The following is a 15887-nucleotide window of genomic DNA, read 5'->3' as shown; positions in this document are numbered from 1 at the left end:
TTTTTTCGCTTTTTAACATTGTAGTATGAGTTGTAGTACGTGGTTCGATCAAAATCAACAATTTTTAAGACTTTTACAGTATTTGGTAAAATGAACTTTTTTCCTATTTAATCCATTTAATCCAATTTTTATTCCATTTAATCCATTAAATCCATTTAATCCATTTAATACCATTTAATCCATTTAATACCATTTAATCCATTTAATCCATTTAATCTAGAAGTGAGTTACCCCTCGATACAATGTCAAAAATGTGGAAAAAATGGGAAAATGGCCGTAGAACGAATTCCCAGAAAATGTGCAAAAAATGGGAAAATGGAAATGGCCGTAGAACGAATTCCCAGAAAATGTGCAATAAATGGGAGGAAAAAATCATGAAAATGATAATCGTTGTTCAATCATAGCATCCTGATGTTAGCTCATTATAACTCAAGTCGTCAATTAGATCGAATTAGTTGTTCGTTGTGTTTTTTTTTCTATGAAATTCAATATCAAATTGATAGCACATTTTCTGTTGTATTTGGACATCTATAGCATGAGGTAGCCAGGAAACTATTGGAATGTGAGCTGAGTAAAGAAGTGTGTAAAATTGTGTGTGATGTGTAAACATTGTGCGGTTTGGATTCGGTTGTGGAAAGTAAGTAGTGGGAGTTGTCCATTGCGCAACATTAGACTCCGAACGTCGCCGAACGTGCATAAAAGAGAAACACCTCATAGGACGGTACAAAAATAGTAGATTTCAGGCCAATATCTTTTATTTTTTTGGCATCTTTTTAGACTCTTTGTTTTTGTGTTTGATACTCCGCCCACTTCCTTGCTTTTGAAGTATTTTCATAGATGACATTATTTCAGATGGTTTAACGTCAGAGCCTTTACAAAATGTGAAGAAATTACCAATCCCTGTAGAAAAGGTAGCTTCCTGACTGCTCGTCATTTCTTCAAGGAACTCGACGTTTCTTCAGAAAGTCATCGCTTTCGTTTTTTTTCTTTTTGTTGCAAGTGTGTATTTCACACACTTTCGTGTGTGCACAAAAAGTGTGTAAAGTACACTCTTTTACAAAGTTTTTACACACAATGTGTAAAATACACGCTTAAAAAGCCCGTGGTGACATCCCCAAAGTTTACAACCTTGAACAATTCAACTGTCGTCAAAATATTTCTTTCAGAATTAACTATTTTGCGGTAATCTCGGCTGCTGTCTCGAAATCAAGAGGAAATTAAAGAATTTTCAATCCAAAGAGAGGGAGAAGATCTCAATATCTAGTTTTCGAAAACAATTCAAAGGCAAGCTACATACAGTCCATACACACGTTAGGGGCTATGTGCGCTCATAACACGTAGTAAACTTGTTGAATGTGTTTGATTGTATGTTTGTTGATCAGCTGTTGCTGATTCTGCATAAGCTTTACTTTTAATGAGTGTACTCAGAAAAATGTCTATAAAATTAGGAAATTCAATTCCCCTTGGTTTGAGTGTAATTTTAGAAGAAGTAGACGAAATAAGTGATAATAGTGAAAGTATAGCTCTAAAAAGTGACTCACTTTTGGCATCGTCGAAAATAGATAGTCGCTGAGTCAATGCCTACCTACTATGACGAATCAGGTTTTAATGAACCATTTTATTGTGCAACACTACTGACGTCATTACATAAAGAAATCGGAAAAGTCGTTGTCTGTAGTAACCGTTACAGTCAATTGAATTATACGTTTCGGACAGCAATCTTTCCTGTACGCATTAATGGTCGTCGTTTTCTTTACATAATTTAATTACTGAAATGATAGGAAACAAAAACAGGGGAAAGGATACATTCAATTTATAGTTTAGATGAACCAACTCTTTACAGGCACCCATAGTTTTATCTATTTCTTGAAACACACGACAATCTTATAAAAATGAAAGACCGCTGGTAGCTGCATGTGCCATTAGAGTATTTGCTGCCTGCTGCGTCTCCAACAACAGTCTCGTTTCTTTTAACCAATCTTCAGCTATATTTCTCGACGCACCTTTCAACAGATTCATGTACTTCAATGCCTGTGTCAAGTCTCCGTGTTCGATCCAATATCTGATTTTAGATTAAAATTGTTAGTTTTTTGAACAACATTTGTAATAGCCAACCACAGACGAGCTGAAAACACTTACTTGGCTCGGTTCAAGATGTCGTATGTGTCAAATTGAGAAAAGTCAACTGGTTCGTTGTTCAGCTCCTCTTCGGTGATTGGATTCGACGGTCTTATGATGAACACGGCTTGGAGAAATGACAACAAGTAAATGGGCAATCGAGCACCTTCGGCCGGCACCAAAGCCAATTGACGTGCCAATTTTTCAACTTTAACGAATCGTTCCCTGAGCGCATCTTCCGGATAGACGCCACGTGATCGCGCTTCGGCTGGTACGCCCTTTAAGACAACGGTCACCAGTTCGTCACCCTCTGCCGCTCTACTGATCGACGACACTTCGCTGCCAAGTGGTCGCAATTTCAATTGCCAAGAAGTACCCGGTTCACCAGATTTTAGTGAGGCCCACAGAGCCTGACAAGCACTCCATAGTGATTGGGCTTGATGTACCATACGATCGGCATCAGCACGGGCTTGAAATAGTAGAAAAAAGACCGTTGAAGGATTGACAAATTGTTTTTTTTGGGTTTTTCTGGAATAAGGTCAGGATCAGATCATGCCAGGTTTTAGCTGAAAGCTGATTTCAGTAATCGACTGTACTTGAACGCTTGCACCTAGTTTGATCTGATTAAAATTTAGCAAAAGGCCTTCATAAATGATTTAATAAGCGACACAAGAGTGAAAAGAATTTGTAGCGACATTTTGTGACCTGTGACCTGTCGGTGCTGCAATCGAATATTAATTTTAGTTCAAATTAGTACGTACCTTTGAGTTCATCATCGATTTCTGGATGCGTGAAAATGATACAAAGATGATTAAATTATGTTAATGAAAGCGGACCTAGTTTACGGTTATTACAATTGGTTAATTGGCTACAGCGGAATAATGTTGGATGAAAATGATTCAAAAATTGATACATGACACACACACACACAACTATTTTATGTCAATTGGATTCATTTGCGTCCAGGACTCAGGGAATCTTTGAGAAATGTCAGAAAAACTTTGGAAATTTTTGTCAATTTTTAGGCTTCAGAAAATTCTTCGCTTCTGGAAGCAAATATCCCGATTGTTGAATACTGGAAGGGTTAACCACATCATATAGTAATAAGGTCGGCAGTGGAGACATCGTAATCAAGCAACCTCTTGAATTGATTATTGTCGAAGTGGCCTTAGAACTTAGCTTAAATACGAGGTGCTTGTGAGAAATGAATTCAGAATAAACATGAACGTTAAACGGGCAACAACCCAATATAGAAGTGTTTCATTTTCAGTAGAAAGAATTTAGCTTTCTGGGACTAATGAAGTGCGGGGAGAATATACCTTCCAGTAGCTACAATTCTATTAGTAGATCCAGTCAGGCCATCCTGAAAGAAGTACCGAAGCTTAATCAAAATTCGAATATGGCGACCGTGAAAGGACCGTTTCAGTTGCAGAAATCCGTCAAAGGGAAGGCCTATGAGTTCGCAGAGCTGTGGTACGAGTTGCTAAAAAACAGCTCCGACGGAGCCTGGGTCACTTAAAAAAAAACCTTCACAGGACGAGATGAATCTGGTGCTTGAAAAGTTGCAATAAATTATCGAATGGAAAAGTTAGACAAGATGATCATGGCAAATCGAAAATGTTTTTGGACAACGCCTAAGCCTGCAAATTGCATATCTGAATTCTATGATCAAGTATTCGTAAACAACTTGAAAATGATCATAAATCGTAAGGTTGATCAACTTCAATTAACAACTCTCATTAAAAAGTTCTTGCTGCCACTACGAAATATGTCACAAGATGGTCGTACAAATGCTTGACTTATATCTGACCAGGAATTCCGCAGCTCCATCCATTTCATTCTTGAGGCTTCGTTCAGAAGTAGTGAACTTAATACAGAAGTTACTGTAAAGTCTCAACAGGATATGCGCAACTTCACTAAGATAATCCGAGACTTACTGATAGGCTTTACAATCCATTGAAATGTTGCTGTGAATTTCATTTGTGCCCTAGTCAAGCCATAGTCCACTGTACGCGGCTAATTTTGCGATAGGATTTTAACACTCAAGATCTTACGAACGCACACAAATTCACTTGTCACACCGACACACACGCGTAGAGTTTTGTATTCTCTCAAGACATAACCAAACACAAACAACAACTGACCTTTCAACGCCGCATCGATCCCCTTCAGCTTTCCCAACATTGCAGCCAGATGTTCCTTGTAAGCCGCCTGTTCTGTGGACAATTTTTCACTCAATTCGCGATTAAAAACCCGTTTCAATTCAGCCTCTTTCTGCGAAATGGCATCGCTCAAATGGTCCGCATGCGCTTCCGACTGCTTTTTCATGTGTTCGCGTAGCGTCTTATCGGCATCGGCCTTGATTTGCAGCAATTTCTTTTGATTTGCAATGTTCAGCATCTGCTTTTCCTTCTCCAAATAATACTCCAATTGAGACTTAAGCGATTCGGCATTGTCATCGCCTCGCAATGCATCAAGGGCTCGTTTCAGCCGAGCATCACCTTCGTCCTGTAGTTTTTGCAGTTCCTTTTGATACGACAGCAAATGTGAATGGGCGTAAATGATGAACAAGTCCAGGTGATCTTTGGATAGATTCAGGTCGTTGTCTTTCAAATTGACACCGGGGAACAGGGACTCGATTTCGTCGATAAAATAATTTCGGGCCGCATCGATCTTCTTCCAAAATTGTTCGGATGTCTTTGCGGAATTCTTGGCCACATACATTTCCTCTTTAGCCGTATTCAGATGATCGGACAACGTGCGGATGTTGTTGCGCAATTTTTCGACCACATCGGTGGGTGTATCCTTTGCAATTGAGCCAATCGACAGCTCAAGTTTACCTAAATGGAAGATCCGAATGTTAGGGTCAAGTTGATTAAAAAACGTGTGCTAAATCTTACGAATGGTTTCCCTAGCCGATTGAGCAGCCGTTTCAGCCGCTTCAACAGCATAATCTCTTGCACTCGTTTTATTCTTCAACGATGTCCAGGCGGTCATGTCCAATTTCTCGACAGCTTCATCAACAATTTTCTTCACGTCGTCGTTATAGCTGCAAGCGCATGCAACGTTTTAATGTTACGATTTCGACGGTTGGAATGTTTGTTTCAATAAAAATATTTTCGAACCTCTTGAGTGTACGGACAGCTTTGTTGTACTCATCAACGGCAATTTGGGCATGCTTTTCCACAGCTCTTTCCAGCTCCGCGATATTCGATGGAAGCTCTTGCGGCTTAACAACTGGAGCAACTGGTGCGACCGGTGCAGCTTTCGGAGCAGCTTGCTTCGGTTCAATCTTATCATTCACTGCTGGCTTTGCAGTCGGCGTTGGAGGGGATACTTTCGGCAACGGAGGTGTTGAGAAGTCAGACACTTGGGTTTTCGTCGATTTAACAACTTCCTTTTCCTTGGCTGAAATTTAATGACCAGACAATTTACTTGCCGTTCGTGATTAAGACGATTTTACTTACGTTTCGCTGCCGGTGCAGGTTCATCTAGTTTCTTTCCACCGAAATAGCCCGTAACATTGCTGCTAAATTCGCTGACCTTTTGCGTGGCTTTTCCAATACTTTTCGATGCCTCATCAATAGCGTTGCCCTCTTCTTGTAGCAAAATCTTTAGAATCGCTTCAGCGCCCGGTACATTACTGACCAACGTTTGGCGGAATTTGTTGTCGTATCTGTGGTTTGCAGGCGAAAAATCAAAATCAAATTCAGTTGGAGTGTTGTCAACGCACTCCAATAACTCGTGCCGGTTCTTGGAGTGCGTTGGTGTTGTCCAGCGCGTTGATGATACTCACTTTGCATATGCGGCAGTGCCACCGACAACGGCGAAAGGTGATAAAATCACAATAATTTTACCGAATCCAGCTTGTTGGAACGACGGCAGCCCTGAATTGATCGAACGACGATTTTGATGTCGCAAAATTGGCAACAGATTCTAAAGGAAAAGGTAAAGAAAAAACATGAGGACGACAAGCTTGTAGTTCGTGGTCACTAACAACTAATGCGGCCTTTGATAAGGCTGATTTTATGCCTTGAAGTAAACTGAGACCAAGTCCAATGTTGTATGGGTTCATGAGCTTTATCAACAAAAAATGTGTGTTTGAAAAAACACTGTCCAAAAGCGGTTGTTCGCAGGTTGGTACGTGTTTACCAAACTTTTCGATCTGCACTAATCCGGCGCCTCTACGGCAAGTCACTACAGGCTAACCGAATTAATTATTTGCATCTCTACAGTCACGTTACTTATGCAGCGATATTAAGTGATTGAAGCCATAACCTTGATTTACGAAACCGAATTACCGTAATAAAAAATTGTATACAGCAGCAGAAGATGACATAACATCAGATTTCGTACAAAAATCGATTTCAGAATAATATCAAACATTTCTTCTTCAAATGCAAATCGTCATCCTTGTGATGTAATTACCTGTTTTTTGGTGGTCAATGTATTTCTGAAGGCGATTCGAATCATTTTGTAACCAATTTTAGGGTGCCTGACCGGCCAAGGGTAGAAAAATTATTTTATTTAAAAAAATTTACTGCTCCAGAAAGTGTTAAATCCTCGTTTCATGAGGTAAAAAGATCGTAAATGACGTGAGATAAGAGGAAATTTGACAGCACCTGTCACTGCTGTCATGTGGACTGTGTGTTGGTTTCTTTTTCGTGAATCTCGAAAAGAAAGGTACCGACCCACAAATTTGATAATTATTGTTGATGGTTCAACGTATTTTGTTAAACAACTGTCTGGTAAATAATTGGTTGACTCCTTGTAAAGCGCTGGAAGGCATTTATGCCGTTAAATCGTCTAACAACAACATAACCTCAGAACAACGATAAGATGTTGCGAATTGCTTGTGCAGGTATACATAACTCCAATAATTCATAAAGATGGTCGGAGAGCTCTGAAACATTCTAATTTTCCAGTTGCCTACCGAGCGGTGAGCACACAATGGATTCAGAAATCGCTATCGACAATGACAAAACCGGTCAATGGGGTATTGTCTTGTGAAAAGTATCTGACATCCAGCTTCCACACGCTAACAAAGGCTCCGCTTGCCCTATCCACCAATCCGGCAATCATCAATCTCTCGAATAATCTTGTCCAACATCAACAAACGCGAAATGTTATCAAATTTTCGCTACAAAAGGGCAAGCGGAAAACGGTTAAAGCCGTCCTCAAACGATTCAAGCGGCTTGATTGGGGCGGTTGGATAAGGACTCGATCGGGCCGACACAAGAAACTGTGGCGCAAATCTCCTTCACTACGGAACCGGCTGAAGCAACATGTTTTATTGAATGCCACACAGTCATGGCTGTTGGACAAAATGGTCACGAGATTTTGGCGACGGCCCAAGTATTACATAAACGATCCGTACGCACCGTATCACAAGCGCGAAAGTTATCATACAACGCGTAGGAGACCAGTTCAATGGTGAAATTTGGCGGAATTAGTAACGAAATAAAACAGTGGAATGATCATCATCAATATGTGTTTCTTTGTGCCGGCTGAACGGGCGATAAAATCAATCAAGATAACTATGTCCAAGCTCTGCTACACCTGATGATTGGTACTTAAGATGGAATTTGCGAATTCTTCGACCAAATTGTAGGAAGGTGAAATACAGCGATTCTCGGATATTCAATTCAAATGTTTGGTACCATTCGACAGTTGGAGCCATTCTCAGAAAATTATGGGACAACTTTTGCCTATAAGCTGACTTATTTAGGTCTTAGAAAGTCTGGAATTCACACGAGGGATTTTTGTGAAAGTGAACCAGGTTCCATCGGAGCTATTTTTAGCGACGCTTTATTCACATACCCAGACATCCTGAACAATACCTTTCCAATAAGTCCCCACACATATATATCCATATCCTGTAGCGGCAGCAAATCACGGACAAAAAAACCCTTTTCGACCTTTGGTAGACGTTCACTAGCCAGTAAAAGAATATTAAAATTAAACTTCGGCTTTAGACTATTGGGGTCAAGGTTAGTATGGGCATGCAAACAAATCGTCACTAAAAAAGAAGCTCCGACGGACCCTGGTCTACTTTCAAAAAAATCCCTCCGCATGTTTCAACATAGGAAAATTCCACCTGTTAACTCAAAGTTTATTTTATTGATACTTTGGGGTAAGATAGGGCCTAAGGAGAGCTACAAGAATATAGTTCAATGTTTAGAAAAATTTAAGTGTTGTGGTCGTGGGTGACGTTTCCGGAAAAAAAAATCGAAAAATTTTCTAGATACGGAGTCAGGTAGACAGCAGTTTATGCCGACTAGAATTATAAATATTTTTTGCGTCCGCTGCTTGTTTGGTCGTGAAAGCCATTACAGTTGAAAACCATTTTCATTCGGAAAAAAATTTCATTTTTCATACACCCCTGAAAACCACATTAAGAAACGTTCAACACTTCATTTTTCCTTGTACGATCGGATCAAAATCTAGAATTTCTGTAACTGGGAAGATGGTGGACCATGAGTGATTAAATTGAAGGAACCAACCTACTATCACCTCAATAATTACAAAAGTCCAGAAGAGAACTTAAACACAGTCAAAAGTCATGAAAATCCACGAACTTTAAAGATGGGTATCCTTTGATGAGTAAAATTCTTTTCATCAGTCTACGTCATTTGACCTCAGGAATGTAGTTCCTACCAAAAATCCCTGAAGTATTGTCACTTCCAACCCAATTACCAGCAGTGGCTCATCAGAATGATAAGCTAGGAACTCACTACCTTTGACAAATTTGTTCTCCTCATTGAACTTTGAAACCGCTCCTGTCAAAAATAGTCAACTAGCGGACCGAATTCAGAAGCATTTAAGGTGTTCTGGAATATTCTAACAAATTTCGAGTTGTTCTGGTTTGAAATTTCATTATTTACTGGACAAGTCACATATATCATCTTCAAGGCCGTTTGAACACGTGACACTATTCACTGTATTAATTGATTGATTTCTATTCAAAGGTTCGTAAAAAATCTTCTCAATTGTTTGAACAACATCCGTTAAAATCTGGACAACTATTCACACGCTATTCACATATATTTGTTGTCGAAGTGTTCAGGGGGTACATCAAGAAATGCATTCCACGTTTAAAATCTCATACTCATTCAATGAATGAACGAAGTCTGACAGTATCGTATCTTGAAGATGGTTACATAAGTCTCACTCTTCGCTAAAACTTAGAGATTCTCTGAGGGTTACAACAACGTATTTCAATCACGCGTGTTACTCTAAATATAGAGTACTGAAACTGGATAGTGTGACACAAATTTTGACATTTTCGATCACATAATTCCATACATTTTCTGCCATAAGACCCATGCATTACAGTCAAGAGAATAACAACCATGCTAATTCATGTGTCTTCGTTTAGTTGAATGCGATAATCATGTCCGGAGCGATAGCGGAGGACTTGACGCAGTCTAACTTCCAAAAAAAAGAACGAAGAAATTTTTTTTGAGACGCGGCAACTATATATAGGCGATAATTTAAGTTTCTTTCCTTTGGCCTGTATCACCATGTATCACCTGTATCCTATTCTATCTTATTCGCGCTTCAAATACGAGCAAAACGAGCTATCACTCGACTATGTAACTTTAAAATTGCCGGAGATACATCGTTTTGAAGTTGGTCATTTTGATAGAAAATGCACCAAATTAACTATCTATTAACTGTCTATCTATCTGTCTATCTATCTGTCTATCTATCTGTCTATTTATCTGTCTATCTATCTGTCTATCTGTCTGTCTATCTATCTGTCTATCTATCTGTCTATCTATCTGTCTATCTATCTGTCTATCTATCTGTCTATCTATCTGTCTATCTATCGACGGTCGATCTCGGAAACTAGTCAGCCAATCTCCATGAAATTTTGCAGGAACCTCAGGGTGGGCATAAAAATGAAAATGTGATACACCATTACCCCAGGAAAAACCAGAATTTTGTTTTATTGGCCTCGAAGTGGTTTCTGAGTGTGGTTTTCGAGGGTCGGGAACGCGCCAAAAATCGGGGCAGATTCGCAAAGTGGCAAATGTTCAGTAACAGACCAGCAAGAAAATTTATCTGCCACATGCGACGCAGATTTTTTTGGTAAAATTTTGGTCGTTTCCAGTCAAATTTTTTTTGGTAAAAATTATTTGGCAGATGATGAGAAAAACTAAGCCAGCTTGTTTGAACTAAAATTGGGTGTAAAATTAAATTTTTGCGTAACGAAGCTGAAAGCGTCAACTCTAGCGATATCATTCATTTTAGAAATTGTATTTCAAAGACTGCGTCACACTTTTCTCGAAGAGATTTTTGTTGGGATAGCTATATTGCTAAGTAGTTAGTAAATGGTGGGTTTTGCTCAGTTGATGTGAGTTTGCCGATATGAGCGGAGCGAGTGAAAATATTCATAATTTTCAAGCAAAACCACATGAACCAGGCAGAATCCTTCAGCACACGTTTGTAGCGGATTCTGGTAATTGTATATCCTGGTTATAGAGGTGTCGGGGAATCTCGCACACGCGATCATAGTATGCGTCCTTTTACGACATGTAACGAAAAGTCATGACTGTGCGAGATTCACCACTTAGAGGTGAATCTCGCACACCATGAATTTGTGTGGTGTGCGAGATTACCCTACCCCGTTATAGATACCCTTATAATACAACAATCGTCGTGTGCAAATCAACTACGTTTGCTAACTAGACTGTTTCTGAAAATTATAAATATTTTCAACTTGCGGTAGATAAATTTAGATTGTACAAAAATCAACATTGTTATGCAAACACAAAGAGACAAAGAGTCACGATCATCACACACACAAAAAATCTCGACCACGAAAATTGAATGTAGCGCGCCCAATTCTGAATGCCATCTGTCGGACGATTTGTTAATGACAATAGAACAAAGTGGACTGTCACATTGACAGTTTCAAAGAACTTTTTCAAATTCTCTGGATCCAAGTGATTTTACCTTCAAAATCGATTTTGAAGTTCAAAATAAAAATAGTTTCCAAATCTCCATTACTTAATATCATTTGATAATGTCTTTTCTGGCAAGAAATCTAGGTCGGACCATAGCCCAGGTAAGCCGTCATATCGAAACGAAAGAATTTTCAAAAGTGTTTATGTAAGAAATTGAGGTTATGTTCAACATTTTGGAGCACTGGAATGGATCTTAATGGTGAACTTAATTGGAATTTTTCTTTAAGGTGTCGACGAGAGGACTTCAAACATCAGCAGTGAACCAAAATACTGTAAGTAACTGTATGCTTTTCGGTCGCTTGTCAGTGGTCTGTCTAAACGTTTTTTTCAAAATGACATTGAGAGAACTCTTGTGCAACTAACCGTTCTTAATGTCCCTACAAACCTTCATTAGATTTTATCTGACGAATTTCTCAAGGGGCTGTCAAAACCTGAAAGTCGAACAACATGTACGCTAATCCCTGGAGATGGTGTTGGTCCAGAACTAATGTACTCACTGCAAGAAGTGTTCAAGGCCGCCAATTGTCCTGTGGACTTCGAAACATTTTTCTTCTCCGAAGTCAACCCGACCATGAGCGCTAGATTGGAGGATGTCACCGCATCTATCAAGAAAAATAAAGTTTGTCTCAAGGTAAGATCAATGTTGCAAATCGGTAAAGTCACATGACCTTTTCGAATCCAAGCGGAAGTCAAATACGAGCTGTGTGTCTCTTGACGAGGAGATGTTTAATTATCAACAGTGTCTCTAATCAGCTGACCATTTTTTTAGGGAATTCTAGCAACACCGGATTTCAGTCGCACGGGTGAACTGCAAACATTGAACATGAAACTGAGAACCGAATTAGATTTGTACGCGAACGTGGTGCACGTACGAAGTTTGCCAGGTGTGAAGAGCCGTCATCATGACATTGATGCCGTCATCATTCGTGAACAAACTGAAGGCGAATATTCGGCATTGGAACATGAATCGATTCCCGGTGTGGTGGAGTGCTTGAAGATTATCACTGCCAAAAAGTCGGCCAGAATCGCTAAATTTGCGTTCGATTATGCCACCAAGAATCAACGGAAGAAGGTGACCTGTGTGCACAAGGCCAATATTATGAAGCTGGGCGATGGTTTGTTCTTGAAAAGCTGTGAGGAGGTGAGAATTTTGGATTTTTATTATTTTTACAATGGACCGATGCTCATACTCACTGCAAATGCAAAGGCTCTTTCAACCGATTTTCATAGACATTTGTTCCTTGATTAGTATCGTCGAAACCCTTTTTGACTTGATACCACCGTAGTTTTGCGGCGGAAACGATTTTAAACTCCCCGCAGTCGGTATATTACCCATCATCGAACTCTCCGAATTTTTGAGATCGGTTAATGTTTTCACAAGTTTTGCTTTTTATGGGTCGATTTCCCTATGCGGATGTCAGTGTTAGTCCGCAATACATTGACGGTATACTATAGTCATCTCTATAGTATCGCCAGTCACCTTTATACGTTATGTCCAGTTTAAATGTTTCAAGCATTTGGTAGATTAGATGACGAACATTTCAACAGGCCGATGACATGTGAGAGCAGTGCGGAAACATTCGAAAAGTTGCATTAAGACGAGTCAACACAACGCTAAATTGTAGCCTGAATTTGTGCGCAAAAATGATTTAATTTCGATGGTAACTTTGTATCCGCGTCCTTTCTGGACTAAGTATCGAAAATATTTTTTTTTTCACACAGGCTGCAATTTATGGCTGTGTTGATTCGTCTTAATAATGCCGTAAATGATACCACACACGACCTTGCTCGTTTTGTGTATCTTGAGAAATTTCCTGTAAGAACAGTGTAAGTCTTCGGTTGAAAACTTTAACTGCACTTATTTCAGTGTGGATGAATTTTAAAACCAATAAGTCCCTATTCGTCTCAATAGAACATGTGATTACCTTTCTAATGACACCCCACACGACCATGTACGGCTCGTGTAACTGAAGAAATTTTTTGAAGAAAAGTGCAAGTTTTCGGTTTTTGATCACCTTTCACCAGCCACACAAGCTTCGAAGAATTTTTTTGAAAGTGGTTTTGGCTTCTAGGGTTGAAGTCCTATCTAGATACATATAAAAAAAGTCCACTGGAAAATGCGTCTGATTTCGGTAGGCTTAAGAGGCATCAATGCTTTACTGAAAAGCATACATTTGGGCGTTTTTTTAAATACTGGCTATTAGTTTACTTTTGATGATATCTTTCCACCAGAATTCATTTTCAAAAATGAACGACCGCTATAATGACCACGAAGGTGTTAGCTTTCAAAATAAAACAGGTTGTAGCAGTTTAATCAGTCTGAGAGGAGAAAACTGAGAAGTTTATGACCCAGGGCCTATATTCGTGAAATTGGTCGAAATTCTCGAATTTTCTAAACCTGGTCCTTGGTTCTAAAATTCAAACATTTTCTAGATTTTGTTAGAATTTTCTGGAATTTCTCGAAACAAAATATTGAAAATAGACCCAGCTGAACCTGAATTGACCTGAAACCGAAATTAGGTTGACATGTCATGTCAAAAATAATAGTCTTTTGACCAATGACCTATTCGAAACATGGCCTTTTTTAGGGAATAAAAATTCCCGAAAATTCAAAAATTTTATTTGTGAATCTTAAGAATGATCATTTAAAATTGTTTGAAGTTGTTCAATATGTGGCCTTCGCAGTAAATAATTGAAATGAAGTGAAATAAGTATAATGACTGGAAAATTAGGAAATTTTAGGGAATTAATTCTTTGCTTCAATTTAGTTTGAAGTGGTCCGTGTTAAACCTAAGGGAGGTGGTCTCAAATAGCTTTTAATCTGTCCTGAATTGCGCTTCAACTGATGAAAAACAATGCAATTACAATTACTCTCAGACTCGGGATATGATGTGATCTGGGGCTGGAATGAAACGCAGTTCAGTAGGATTTATATTGGGTAAAGCTGTCGCGCTATACACAATCAATATTTTTGATAGGATCACAATGAAACGATCGAAAAATCACTTCACTTGATGTCGTCAATCGGGTTATTTTTAAGGAAATCGGATCAGTTGAATACTATATTACCGATAATAGAATATGAAAATTACTATAATATGTGAGTGATGGGCTCGGTTCTGGTGCCTATTATTGGTAATTGATTTACCGAACAAAATTTTCTTCGGAAAACTCAGTAAATTTTCGGTAAATTTTGGTGAACTTCAGTAAATTCGGTATATCAATTTACCAATAATAAGCCATACCGGTACTGTCTTGTCTTCATACATACATTTCGTACAGTCTTGACGTCCATCCTAAAAATCAAAAATAAAAATTTCAGATTTCGAAACTGTACCCACGTATTAAGTTCGAAAAGATGATCGTGGACAACACAACAATGCAACTGGTCTCCAATCCGAATCAAGTGAGTAATTTTTGATTAGAAAGAGACATCAATGTTTCACTCAATTCCAATCACAGTTCGACGTAATGGTAACCCCAAATCTATACGGCAGCATTGTTGACAATATTGCCTGTGGGCTGGTTGGCGGTGCTGGTGTTGTAGCTGGCGCAAGTTACTCGGCCGAAACGTGTGTATTTGAACCGGTAAGTGGGCGACAAAGTTGTGCGAAGAAAATGTACCAATTTTTTTGTTTTATGATTCGGTCAGGGTGCGCGTCATACATTCAGTGAAGCAGTTGGTAAAAATTTGGCCAATCCAACGGCTATGCTCCTTTGCGGTGCCAAATTGTTGCGTCATATCAACTTGCAGTCGTACAGCGATATGATCACCAATGCGATAAACAAGGTCTTGATCGAGGGCAAATACCGAACCAAAGATCTCGGTGGCCAGAATACAACCACTGATTTTACGTACGCTGTCATTGATCACCTTAAGTAAATTTGCAAAAACTATGACCGAGGTAAACGAAAGACAATGTAGGTACATGGCTTGAGGAGCATTTTAACGATAAAAAATTCATCTTTTGACGGTTTTACCACACATTCATTATTTATTTACACACACTGTTTGGTGGACACACACATACGAGTCCACGCATATTTATTCGAATTCTGTACTCATCCGCTAGGGGAATTCAATCCGAATTTTTGAAGTGAATCTCACTTTGGTCCGACTAATCCATTGATAATAATAGATAAATGTTGTGTGAGCATACCACGGTCCGCAGCACCGGGATGCTCAACTTAATAACGACGTGAGTGTGGGATAGATTCAAAATTTGTGTTTGCTTTTAAGATTCGTTAAATTATTTATTATTCTGTTTAAAAAAAATGAAATGAAATGTGTAATTAATGAACTAAATTATTTGTTGACAATACAGTAGAGGTGTTACATCTTTCTAAACCGAGAATCGAATAAAACAATACAAAAAACAAAACAAAATTAAACTTTTGTTGAGATGTTTGACCCAGCGTCCTTGTACATGATGTAAGCTAGAAGTGGTATGTTATCAGTGGTATGAAAATTCCGATTAAGAGTCATATAGTCAAGGAGCTGCTAAGAAACCTGTGTCCAAATTGAAGAGCGGAACATGTTAAAGTGTTTTCGGTAGAGTTTATTACCCTGGTGAAGAAAAGTTATGGTGCCAGGCTCGATTGGAGGCACGTCAGAGGGTCCCGAAAACAGTTTTTCGGCAATAATTCAAGAAATAATTATTTTAATGTTGACCTTCGAAAGACCTACAGGTACAGTATACACACTGGCTGGTGCGAGTACTTCCACGAGAGATATGACCAAAAATATCGCACATGTTCGGAGAGTTAACCTTCTCTGCAACATGAGTAGCTCAGTGG

At 39.0% G+C, this 15887-nt stretch overlaps 3 protein-coding genes across 6 annotated transcripts; 2 read left to right on the top strand and 1 right to left on the bottom strand.

Annotated features, from left to right (window-relative positions):
* Positions 1 to 1743: 1743 nt before the first annotated feature.
* On the bottom strand, positions 1744 to 6709 carry LOC119069423 (MICOS complex subunit Mic60). Of its 2 annotated transcripts, XM_037173473.1 has the most exons (9): positions 6547 to 6709; positions 5915 to 6054; positions 5586 to 5794; positions 5244 to 5526; positions 5019 to 5167; positions 4263 to 4958; positions 2880 to 2900; positions 2140 to 2587; positions 1744 to 2062 (listed from the first exon to the last, which is right to left on the bottom strand). In XM_037173473.1, the coding sequence occupies exons 1-9, from the start codon at positions 6589 to 6591 to the stop codon at positions 1885 to 1887; spliced, it is 2169 nt and encodes a 722-aa protein (XP_037029368.1). In that variant the 5' UTR covers positions 6592 to 6709; the 3' UTR covers positions 1744 to 1884. The 2 variants fall into 2 exon arrangements, with proteins under 2 accessions (XP_037029368.1, XP_037029369.1); XM_037173474.1 differs by lacking the exon at positions 2880 to 2900.
* Positions 6673 to 7605, top strand: LOC119069431 (39S ribosomal protein L35, mitochondrial). Of its 2 annotated transcripts, XM_037173489.1 has the most exons (3): positions 6673 to 6801; positions 6868 to 6979; positions 7044 to 7605. In XM_037173489.1, the coding sequence occupies exons 2-3, from the start codon at positions 6958 to 6960 to the stop codon at positions 7553 to 7555; spliced, it is 534 nt and encodes a 177-aa protein (XP_037029384.1). In that variant the 5' UTR covers positions 6673 to 6801; positions 6868 to 6957; the 3' UTR covers positions 7556 to 7605. The 2 variants fall into 2 exon arrangements, with proteins under 2 accessions (XP_037029384.1, XP_037029383.1); XM_037173488.1 differs by having other exon boundaries at positions 6764 to 6979.
* A 3412-nt stretch (positions 7606 to 11017) lies between these two features.
* LOC119069427 (isocitrate dehydrogenase [NAD] subunit beta, mitochondrial) lies at positions 11018 to 15472 on the top strand. Of its 2 annotated transcripts, none has more exons than XM_037173483.1 (7): positions 11018 to 11191; positions 11318 to 11362; positions 11485 to 11721; positions 11860 to 12231; positions 14413 to 14496; positions 14553 to 14678; positions 14743 to 15472. In XM_037173483.1, the coding sequence occupies exons 1-7, from the start codon at positions 11150 to 11152 to the stop codon at positions 14971 to 14973; spliced, it is 1137 nt and encodes a 378-aa protein (XP_037029378.1). In that variant the 5' UTR covers positions 11018 to 11149; the 3' UTR covers positions 14974 to 15472. The 2 variants fall into 2 exon arrangements, with proteins under 2 accessions (XP_037029378.1, XP_037029379.1); XM_037173484.1 differs by having other exon boundaries at positions 11032 to 11191; positions 11509 to 11721.
* Positions 15473 to 15887: the final 415 nt, after the last annotated feature.

This window comes from Bradysia coprophila (genome assembly GCF_014529535.1).
Source record: "Bradysia coprophila strain Holo2 chromosome X unlocalized genomic scaffold, BU_Bcop_v1 contig_35, whole genome shotgun sequence".
Classification (NCBI taxonomy): Eukaryota; Metazoa; Arthropoda; class Insecta; order Diptera; family Sciaridae; genus Bradysia; species Bradysia coprophila.
The sequence above is the reverse complement of the archived record's forward strand: the minus strand, read 5'-3'. Positions and strand labels throughout refer to the sequence as shown.

Bases quoted from the DNA above. Each gene is read 5' to 3' on its own strand.
- LOC119069431 (XM_037173489.1), top strand. From the start codon at position 6,958: ATGTTGCGAATTGCTTGTGCAG. The intron at 6,980-7,043 runs GTATACATAACT...CTAATTTTCCAG, and splicing joins GTTGCGAATTGCTTGTGCAG to TTGCCTACCGAGCGGTGAGC.
- LOC119069423 (XM_037173473.1), bottom strand. From the start codon at position 6,591: ATGATTCGAATCGCCTTCAGAAATACATTGACCACCAAAAAACAG. The intron at 2,588-2,879 runs GTACGTACTAAT...TACTATTTCAAG, and splicing joins AATCGATGATGAACTCAAAG to CCCGTGCTGATGCCGATCGT. The intron at 2,063-2,139 runs GTAAGTGTTTTC...ATCTAAAATCAG, and splicing joins GACATCTTGAACCGAGCCAA to ATATTGGATCGAACACGGAG.
- LOC119069427 (XM_037173483.1), top strand. From the start codon at position 11,150: ATGTCTTTTCTGGCAAGAAATCTAGGTCGGACCATAGCCCAG. The intron at 11,192-11,317 runs GTAAGCCGTCAT...TTTTTCTTTAAG, and splicing joins TAGGTCGGACCATAGCCCAG to GTGTCGACGAGAGGACTTCA. The intron at 11,363-11,484 runs GTAAGTAACTGT...AACCTTCATTAG, and splicing joins CAGCAGTGAACCAAAATACT to ATTTTATCTGACGAATTTCT.